Here is an 11,128-nt window from a genome sequence, read left to right as displayed (position 1 = left end):
GTCGGCCGTTCTTCAGATCCGCAGGGAATTACGGATGACGAATCACGACCGAAGATACGACGATAGTCGCGTCCTCGGCCTGCGCAATCCATTGCCTTCCGTTTCCCTGCCGTAACTTAAGAGGTAGCTTAAGTCGGAACACGAGTCGGATCTCTATTTAATCTTCCGCCGCGGCTCCTCGCTTCACTTCGCTCGGCGCTTGCTTCTGGTTTCAATCTCAACGCGAATCAGATCGCCGGACGTCGTCGGCCGTAGAGGCATACTGTTCCGATTCCCTGCTTCGCTTGCTGTAGATCGCGGACCTAGTGGTGCTGCCGTTACTTTATAGGTTTGTCTCCAAAAGAAAAGATTTTTTTTTTTTTTCGTTTTTGCAATCTTTATGTTAGAATTTAGACGAGTTTTGGATGTTTCTTCGAGCTTCATTTTATTTCATCAATGTCTGTTTTCTTCAGATCTTGCGCGGAGCATAGTTTTGTTGATTCGAATGGCAAGAATGTGTATTTGAGAATGTCATTTCACTCTTCTAGTATGAACTACTGATTGGTGTAGATCTACAAACTAAATCTTAACGACTTGCTTCCTTTGTAATCAAAGGTAGCTAAAGGATTTTCCTTTTGATGGTTGGAAATACTGCTATTACCGTGTTTCAGTTTCTAGTCATATTAGGCCGATGAAGTACAAAATTCTGAGATCTGAGTCTACGATTTTAGACATTGCGGCTTCTTGATTGCCACTCCATTGTTTAATGATATTTTTTTGATTAGTTTAATATGTTTCGATTCCTCATTTGGTGTTAGAGACTAGTTTATGTTCAGAAAGGAATACTCCTCTTGTTGCTAGTTTTTGTTTCAGTCTTTGTTCTTGATTTAATTAATCTGCTAAAAAAATGTTTTTTTTTCTTTTTTGTTTAGCTTAAATTACACATGTTCCTTTTTAATGTCGTTTGTTTTTGTTGTCTTCCACGCATGTGCAATATTTATGGCTTAAAAAGTTTATTGTCTTGTTAATGTGCTGAAGAGATACCTTGTTTGTTCGTATTGTTTGATAATTACTCAGGACTATCACGTCAATGCTTGAATAAATCTATTTACACAAACATGCCATTTGTGGCAAGCTCAAGGATGGATAGCAGAAGGACATCCTCATATTGCTCGACGACTACAATTGTCGTATTTGTCGCCCTTGGCTTAGTAGCAGTGTGGATGATGACATCCTCAATAGTTGTCCCTACAGCTATATCTGGTACACAATCTGACACTAATGGAAAAGTTTCCAGGTCTGATCCTACCTCTTTTAAAAGTCATTCAGGAGAAGAGTCAAGTGGTGATTACAGTGACAATAATGTTCAAAATGAAGCCAACTCCTTTGCAGAGAAAACATCTGAGACACTGATAAACAAAGTAGAAGTTGAGAGTTCTCTAAAGGATAAAGAAGACGATAAAGAGGAGTCAGGTGATGGTTCTCAAACTGAGTCCTTTAATGACATTAATGAAGAGGAAACCAGAGAAACAAACAAGGAGGCTGTAGGTTTGGATCAGGATACTAAAACAGGTGAAAAGGTTGATCCTAAAGACAAGAAAACAGAGGAAGAATCAAAGGAAGCTGAAAATGATGAAAAAATTACTGAAGAGAAGAAATCAAATCAAGATGAGATATCAGATGATGGCAAAACTGAAGATGAAAAAGATAGTACAGTAGAGGAAAAATTGGACCAAGGAGGAAAAAATACACAAGAGTTTGATGGGAATGAGGCGGATCAACTAAAGGCCACTGGTGGCAATGAGGACTTTCCATCCGGGGTTCAATCAGAACTTTTAAATGAAACCAATACCCAGGGTGCTACATGGTCTACACAAGCTGCAGAATCAAAGAACGAGAAGGAGATGCAAGAGGATTCTTCCTCCAAAGAAGAAAATTTAGATTCTAGTTGGAAGCTTTGTCAAGTTACTGCAGGAATAGACTATATTCCTTGTCTTGACAATGAAGCAGCTATCAAGATGCTTCATTTAACTGGACATTATGAACACAGGGAACGACATTGCCCTGAGGAGCCCCCGACCTGCCTTGTTCCGCTGCCTAATGGATATAGACCACCAATTAGGTGGCCAATGAGTAGGCAAAAGGTATTTTTTGGCCATTGTCTTTTTGCCTTTTTTCCCTCTGCATTAAATTTCTTCTGTAGTAATATTAGTGCCTTTCTGTAGATATGGTACAACAATGTCCCTCATACCAAACTTGCAGAAGTGAAAGGACACCAAAATTGGGTGAAAGTTTCTGGAGAATATACTGAATTTCCAGGAGGTGGAACGCAATTTATACATGGTGCACTTCATTATATTGATTTCATTCAAGAGGTAATAAATATTTTGGGTAATTCAATTTCTTGAATTCGTGTTGGTTCTTTAATATGGTACAATAATGAAGCCTATTTCTTAACTGGGTGATATCCCTTGTGGTTTGTCACATACTGTCCAACCAATAGCAATATTTCATTGATAGTCATGGCTGTTGATAACTTCTCTTGTTTTTTTTATTTCTGCAATGACCTACCAATCTGTATGCTTATATGGAGAATTTCTAAGTTTGCACCTGGCCTAACTTATTCCTTGTAGATTGCTGTAGTTAATTCATGTTTATTTCTTATTTTATCAAATTTGTTGAACATAAAAATCCTGAAGTAATTTCAGAGGTTGAAAGAACTCAATGTGAAAACTTGGAGACCTTTGTTGTTTTCTTTTCCACATCCTGATATCTAGATTCTGATAGGACAGAATAATTTGTGATGGCCATTAGTTTTATTACAAAATCTTAAAAGATTTTTGTTGGAAACACTCTAGAAACACTGAAAGATACTTCCTTTTTGAGAATAAATGCAGTCTTTGCCTGATATAGCATGGGGACAACGCAGCCGTGTGGTTCTGGATGTTGGTTGTGGAGTGGCTAGCTTTGGTGGCTATCTCTTTGATAGAGATGTGCTTACTATGTCATTTGCACCCAAAGATGAGCATGAGGCTCAAGTCCAGTTTGCTCTAGAGAGGGGCATCCCAGCCATATCCGCAGTGATGGGTACTAAAAGACTGTCTTTTCCTAGTAAGGTCTTTGATGTTATTCATTGTGCCCGGTGTAGAGTTCCTTGGCATATTGAAGGTGCTGCGTCTATTCAATATGAATTTTTTTACTTTGATTTATGGGGTTGGATTGTTAATATATTGGTGACTATAGGTGGCATGCTCTTGTTGGAGTTGAATCGGTTGCTGCGCCCTGGTGGTTACTTTGTCTGGTCTGCAACTCCAGTTTACCGAACAGATCAAGAAAATGTTGGGATATGGAAAGGTGCAAAATTTTAGTTCAAATAAATTTAATTGGAAGGATAATATTGTTTTAACAAATAACTTGGACAAAATGTTCATGGCTCTTTAACAGGTAAATGAATGTCTAAAAAATCAATCAACGAAGAACTATATGCATTTTTTTTATCTTGGCATAAATATAAACTTGGTTTCTTGTTTTGAGGGAAATTATTTTCAATCTTGTCATGAGGAATCTTGTCCAAATATCAAAGTATGAACTTCTCTTGTGATTCCGTTCTTTTATATTAAAAGTTCCTTAATTGCCCTACAAGATGCTGCCATATATGAAAATAACCAAACAACTATTCTTCCTCTTGATGTATTACAAACTGAATAAGCTTAAATGGTACTAATCCTATTTTTTTTTAAATATTGACAGCCATGACTGCATTGACAAAATCCATGTGCTGGGAGATGGTTAAGAAGACAAGTGATACACTCAACCAAGTTGGTTTAGCTATCTATAGAAAGCCTTCTGATAACAAATGCTATGAGCAAAGAATCAAAGATAATCCTCCACTCTGCCAAGCATCTGATGATCCAGATGCAGCTTGGTATGCTCTTTGCTTTGTTAGATGGACAGGGGACACCAGTTGGCATGTTCTTTTTATCAAAATTATGTGCATTTTCAGTCAATTGACATCTTTTAGCATACAGGAATATCACACTCCAAGCATGCATGCACAAGTTGCCTGTAGATTTAACTAGCAGAGGGAAGAAGTGGCCAGAGCAGTGGCCCCTAAGGGTGGAGAAGGTACCTTACTGGCTAAATAATTCTCAACTTGGGGTTTATGGAAAACCTGCACCTGCAGACTTTACATCAGATTATGAGCATTGGAAACATGTCGTTAGGAAATCGTATGTCAGTGGAATGGGAATTAATTGGTCTACTGTGAGAAATGTTATGGACATGAGATCTGTATATGGAGGGTAAGTTGATATTAATGTCCAATCCAGTTTAGCTCTGATATAGATTTTCTTTTTCTGCTACAACTTTCTATTTCCAAAAAAAAAGTAATTGTAGCTTCTTGATGCTAGATGCATACAAGAATTACAAAGTTTGCATAGTTTGTTTGCACTAAGATCTCTAAGCTTCTCTTAAATATTTCTTAGTTCCATTAAATATGAAGTTTCTTCTGCAATGCAGTTGCATGACAAGCAAGATTGAATCATGATCCCATCTTTATTTTGACATAGGCTATAGTCCGCTAACAGTCTAATTACATCTTAGTGGTTGTTCTGCATGGCTTCCATGTTGACAATTGGTTGTTCATATAATTGGATGCTAGATGTTGGATCTTCCTTCTTGACGAAATGCTTTTATTAGTTAACCTCTTGATTTGATTGTTAATTTTCATCTGGCTCTTCACAGTTTTGAGACTATTTCTTCTTTCTTTTCTATTACTTGTTGCACTGACTATATATTGTAAAATATCTCCTTTTTGTTTAGTGATTGAAAATTCCTAATATTTACCCGTTCTTTTAATATCATTATGCCTTCGAAAGCATCAGCATGCTTATTTTTGTTTTTGTTTTCAGATTTGCTGCAGCTTTGAGAGAAATGAAAGTTTGGGTGATGAATGTTGTCTCGATTGATTCACCAGATACACTTCCTATCATTTATGAACGGGGTCTATTCGGCATGTACCACGATTGGTGTGAATCTTTCAGCACCTATCCAAGATCGTATGATCTTCTTCATGCAGACCATTTATTCTCAAAAACCAAGCAGAGGTCAGTAAATGCCTCTTAGACTTCTATGATCTATCTATCACTTGTCTTTCGGGGATGCTTGAGAGATGTTTTAACACTAAATGCAATTGTTTGGTTCACAAGGTCAACAAAAGTTTGATGCCCTTAGAATTTGAAATTTCTGAGCGTTAATTGAATATTATTTAGCTGCCGGATGAAGGGAGGTAAATAGAACCTGTCAAAGTACTAGGTTAAAGATGGTCAACTCTTCATGAACTTCTTGGTGTTTGTTCAGCTTTGACCACTTTGGATCGCTCATCACAATTGGGATGCCTCAGTTACTACCACATCTATGGCTTTAAATTGCTTACAATCGTAAGAGCTGGATACCTGGATTAAATTGCTTCCAATCCTTTGTCATGATATATGTCAATCAAGTAAATAAATATCACATCAACCAAGGTAGTCAATGATTTCTGCATTCTAGACACGCCATGTTCAATCTACAGAAGATGGTTTGTGGCGATGGATTAGGCATCTACCTTGTTAGTGTTGCTCTTATTAGTGATTTCTTTTGTTGTGTCAATATCAGCTAGTGATGTTAGAGCGGCCTCAACCCCTGTAATTAGTGCTGGAGCTGATCTGGCACCCTCACAAAGGATCTCTCTCATACCAACGCTGGAGAAATTTTTCTGTAACCTTTTTTTCCTTCCCAGTTTATTCTTTCCTTTGTAGGAAACACACCCTTAGAGATACTGGAAACGGTAAAGTTGTTGCCAACGGTAAAGTTGTTGCCATGTGACCAAAAGGTCATGGGTTCGAATCCTGAAAATAGTCTTTTGCAAAAAAGCAGGGTAAGACTGCGTATAATGGATCCTTCCCCGGGACCCGTATGGCGGGAGCTTCGTGCACGGGCTGCCCTTTTTTACACCCTTAGAGATACGATAGATAGAAAATCGAAGAGGCAGAAGTTTTAGATAGTAAGATTACCATCTTGCTGATATTTACTATTGGTGGAAAACTCAATTAGTGTACTGGAAGTTCTAAATAGCCATGACTAAGTTTTGGCCTAATTATGTATATCGGTCATAGTAAATATGCTCAAAGATGACCAGTAGATTGTATAGGTAGGAAAAGGGAGACCAAAGAAAACATTAATCTTTTAATTTAATTAATTTGGATTATTAGAGGTGACTTATCCTTGTATAGAGATCAATAGGTGGATAATATTTATGTAGCTAAACCAAAATAGTTAACTAACATGGCTTGATGACCACGACAACAATGATTATGCAACCTATTACTTTTGGTCAATTAGCTAACAATGTACAACCTTTACTAAAAATCATATATATTATCTAACACGTATGTTCTTGGAGAAATACATTGTTCCTTGCATCAATTACGGATTTGTTAAGTACTTGAATTTGAGTTTTCCATTTGCTATTCCGACCACAATAACTCCCCTATTACTTCCGTTGATGCCTGTGATTTTGTGTTTCAGGTGTCAATTACTGCCAGTAATTGTCGAGGTAGACCGGATTTTGAGACCGCAAGGAAACTTGATTGTGAGAGATCATGTCAATATCATCAGTGAAATAGAAATCATTCTCAAGTCTCTTCACTGGGAGATCCGGCTGACATATTCCAAGGACAATGAAGGCTTGTTATGCGCACAAAAGACGATGTGGAGGCCAAATTAAATGACAAGCAAGTGAGCGAGGTTTAATTACCTTCTCTGGTAGCATAGCGAGTGCATAAGTTTCTTGCCAATGCTGGTATAGATGTGTATTTGAGTCTATATTATGATGTCTTCGTTTTATGTTCGAGAAGCTCGGACTGCATTGTAAGTTACTAATTCATCTGTGTGTGAGAGAAAGAAAATCTTAAATCAATTTTGTGTGAATCTAATTGTTTTTATTTTCGGTATATTCTTTGTTAGCTTTAGGTGAAGGATACTCTTATGTTGTTGGATCTCTACCTTGAGCAATGTCTTAAGTTGATATGAAAGCATATACTTCGGTCGGTCCACATTTGTTAGCTTGGATTAGTTCATGTTAATATTTTGAGTGTTCGTGGCATCCTAAGTCCACGAGAGAAACATCTAAAGATCTTCCATGAGAAGTTCATGACATCTAAAGTGAACAACGAAAATGCCATTGGAACGAGAAGAGTACAAGGAACTGATGGAGGACCTAAGGCTCTGTTAGGATGTATACTAAAAGTCTAGCTTTTGGTATAAACATTTATTTAGAAATAAGAATTACATTGGTCAAATGTCTATATTATAAATGTAGTTGTTCAATTAATTTATATTATAGATAACATGGTGTGTGGTGTCACACGCAGAGGATCATGTTATCAGTACCTTATAAATTATAAACAGTAGCTCACGACCAAGATGGAAAGGAACAAATCATTGGAAGGTCGTAGTGTAATTAGGTATTAGTTTATCTTAACTATATAATTATACTAGTACACTTAGAGTGTATTGAGTAGGACCATTAGAGGTCGTTTCTTTTTATACTGACTTTATAAAGGAACAAAGACCTCAGTTATTATGGAAGTGTGTGCTCTTAATCCTAATATAATAACAAGCACATATATTTGATATTTATTTCTTTAATTTATCAATGGGTGAGATTTAGTTCGATAAATTAATAAGCCCGATAAGTTGGGAAATGATATCACTTATAGTGTGTGTTGTTGATTATAGAAGGAAACTGTGTCCTAGTAATCTAGGTTGAGAATGTCCCCAAGAGGAGCTCATAAGGATTGTCATGTTAAACCCTGCAGATGGACTTAGTCCGACATGACGATGAAGTTGAGTGGTACTACTCTTGGAGCTAGATATTAATTAAGTGAGTTGTCAGTAACTTACTTAATTAGTTGTAACGACCCGCCTTCTACTGGCTAGGCTGTAAGCCGGACCGTCACATTATGCTGTGCTAAGCTATATTTATGACCATTACTAAGTCTAGGTGCGGAAAACTGTACCAATTAAAACTTTGCTAAGCTAATACAAGTTCTTGGTCCTATATGTGCTAAGGGATGCAATCTAAGGTATTCATGGCATACCCCACATCCTCTATGGTCAAGGAGCTGAACTACAAGGTCTCTTGGTCGAAACCCAACTTCCCAATCGATCCAGATTGAACTCGATCGATTGCAAGCTGTTGGATCGATCCATGGATCGATCCAGATGGCTACTGTGCTCAGGGTAGTATTCTGGATCGATCGGCTGACCAATCCAGACTGGTCAATCGATCCAGTGATCGATTCCAGCGCTCCCTGTTCGCGGGAGCGATTTCCCCAAACTCTCTATTCGCAACAGAATGCGACTGGATCGATCGGCTGATCGATCTAGAAGCTTACTGTATGCGACAGAATGCGGCTGGATCAATCGGCTGATCGATCCAGAAGCTTACTGTTCGCGGAATCAGGCTCCCAATCGATCCACTGATCGATTGAGGGCCCCCAATCGACCCACTGATCGATTGGGGTTTCTGATTTCGCAGCAAGGCTCTGATTTCAGCATTGTTTCGTGCCAACCTCACCTACATAAGTTCTAAAATAACTGGAGAGCATTCTAATATCAAACAACTAACATTCTAAACATGGTTACTAACAATCTAAGCAGATTTTCTATAATTCCATGCATTTAGATACTGAATAAGCAAAGAGTAACATGATAAGAAACACTAAATTCTTAAATGTTCTAGTTCTTCCAAGGTCTTTATTCCAGGTACCATCCACACACATCTTCACCGTTGCATTGACCTCCAGCCTCCGCTAGTTCATCTTCCCTTTACCTTTATCTGCAGTATAAGGAAAATAGTATCTGTAAGTTTGAGAGCTTAGTAAGAAACCATCAACCTCACTAAAACATGCATACGATGCAAATTATGTTTTCAAAACATGCTATTTGAAATACATTATGAATATGCTAAGCATGGCATGACATACAACACATAGAAGCAAAACTGATCATGGCAATAAAGCTAATTATAAACTATCATGTTGTATCAACAGAAAGCTAAACTGGTACCAAAGCTAGGCTAGGCTAATACTAATCTGGTGCTAAAGCTGTACTAAATCCACATAACTATTTGTGAAGTTTTGAAAACTATTTTCATAGATAGATTAAAATAATAATCATGCTGCTGTTTGGGCCCGGCAACTGTACGTGCTATGCCCGGGTTTGCAAGTCCCGAATTTAGTAGGGTTACTAGGTTAGCTGAACCTAGGGACGACTATGGGAGCCCAACCCAATGGATATCTAATCCAGTACAGTGCCACTAATAAAATAAAATACTGGTTATAGCTGAATTTTTGCTGTTCTTGCTATTTCTAGGTTATCTGAAACCAGAGCTAGGTTATCTGAACCTAGAGGTGACTATAGGAGCCCACCCATTGGACCGTAGTCCCATTTAAGTTGTACTAAAGCTAAACATACTGAATGAATGCTTCTATCGCATTTAGCTAAGCTAGTAAAATGCTTAAGTTGCATTTTAACCGTGCTAATAATTTAATCGAACACTTGGTATGCGCTAATTCACATCCTTTGTGCCGAAAATCTACATACTACTAAACTGAAGCATAAAATTCACACGGAAGCTACTTATACTGCAGGTGAGGGGTTTCTTACCTCCTGCGCTAGTTTTCTTACGATTCTAATCGCTAGATTTCTGGAGAAGATGATCCTTTCGACGATCTTCTCGCGTCTATGCGTTCTTCTTGCGGAGAGAAACGTCCTCGTGTCGGAGTCGTCGCCGGAAGGTGCTCCTATAACCCTTGGGATAAAACCCTAGGCTTGCTTGTGGTTGGCGCCGAGAGATGAGGGAGGAGAAGGGGTCGGCGTGTAAGGGTTTGAGGGAAAGGTTTTCTCGTTTAAGAAAATAACAATTCCTCATTTAAATTCCCTATTTATATTAAATGGGTAATTCGGCCCAACTCAAATATAAATATAATTGTTCCCCTTTCCTTTTAGCACGGCCCTGCTGGGTTCAACTGGTTACTAGGGCTATCTATAAGTCGTAGGACCCAATAGGTCTCGGGTTCGATTCCCGCTTAAGCTATTTTACGTTCTTATTTATTTTTGCTACTTCCGCTACTCTAAAAATTCCATAAAAATATCCTAAAATTCCAGATAAATACTAGGATATTTCTATTAATTATTTTGAGAATTTTCGGGCGTTACAATCCCCCATACCTTATAAAAAGTTCGTCCTCGAACTTAGAATAACTCTGGGTACTTCTGTCTCCCATGTTGCCTCTTCTGCTGTGTGATTTTGCCAAATGACTTTTACTAATGGTACCTCCTTGTTCCGTAATTTCTTAACTGCTCGATCTACTATCTGAGTAGGCCGACTATCATAGCTGAGGTCTTCACGGACTTGTACCGACTGGGGCTCAATCACCTGGGTGGCATCTGGGATATGCTTCTTCAGCATAGAGACATGAAATACATTATGAACAGCTGACATTTCCTGGGGTAGCTCTAGCTTATATGCTACCTTGCCAACTCTTCTGCTGATAAGGTATGGTCCCACATATCTGGGACTCAATTTGCCCCTCTTCCCAAAACGCATTACTCCCTTCATGGGAGCCACTCTGAGGAATACTGTATCCCCAACTGAAAACTCTAAAGGTCTACGCCGTGTATCAGCATAACTTTTCTGACGGCTCTGAGCTGTCTCTATTCTCTGGCGGATCTGCTGTATAGCTGCTGTGGTATCTGCTACTAGATCTGTCTGGAGTTCTAGTTCCTTCTGTTCACCACTCTCATACCAGCAGATTGGAGATCTACACCTCCGCCCATAGAGAGCCTCGTAAGGTGCCATGCCGATAGTGGCCTGATAGCTATTGTTGTGTGCAAATTCTGCTAAGCTCAGATATTTGCACCAACTTCCTTTGAAATCTAGGGCACATGCTCGGAGCTATCTTCGAGTACCTGATTTACTCGCTCTGTTTGACCATTTGTCTGAGGATGGAAGGCTGTGCTAAACTTTAACTTAGTGCCCAAAGCTGACTGTACACACTCCCAGAAGTGTGATGTGAATCTACTGTCCCTGTCTGAAATAATG

The 11,128-nt window shown here is 38.6% G+C and overlaps 1 protein-coding gene across 1 annotated transcript; it reads left to right on the top strand.

The window, feature by feature from the left end:
• The first annotated feature begins 145 nt into the window (after positions 1-145).
• LOC122009405 (probable methyltransferase PMT26) lies at positions 146-6,971 on the top strand. The gene is made up of 9 exons (XM_042565544.1): positions 146-328; positions 1,057-2,123; positions 2,205-2,354; positions 2,877-3,147; positions 3,223-3,333; positions 3,730-3,904; positions 4,008-4,280; positions 4,890-5,084; positions 6,547-6,971. The coding sequence occupies exons 2-9, from the start codon at positions 1,098-1,100 to the stop codon at positions 6,743-6,745; spliced, it is 2,400 nt and encodes a 799-aa protein (XP_042421478.1). The 5' UTR covers positions 146-328; positions 1,057-1,097; the 3' UTR covers positions 6,746-6,971.
• The last annotated feature ends 4,157 nt before the right edge of the window (positions 6,972-11,128 follow it).

The sequence above is a fragment of the Zingiber officinale genome, chromosome 8A (assembly GCF_018446385.1).
Source record: "Zingiber officinale cultivar Zhangliang chromosome 8A, Zo_v1.1, whole genome shotgun sequence".
NCBI classification, from domain to species: Eukaryota; Viridiplantae; Streptophyta; class Magnoliopsida; order Zingiberales; family Zingiberaceae; genus Zingiber; species Zingiber officinale.
Note: the sequence above shows the minus strand (reverse complement) of the source record. Positions and strands in the feature narration are given on the sequence as shown.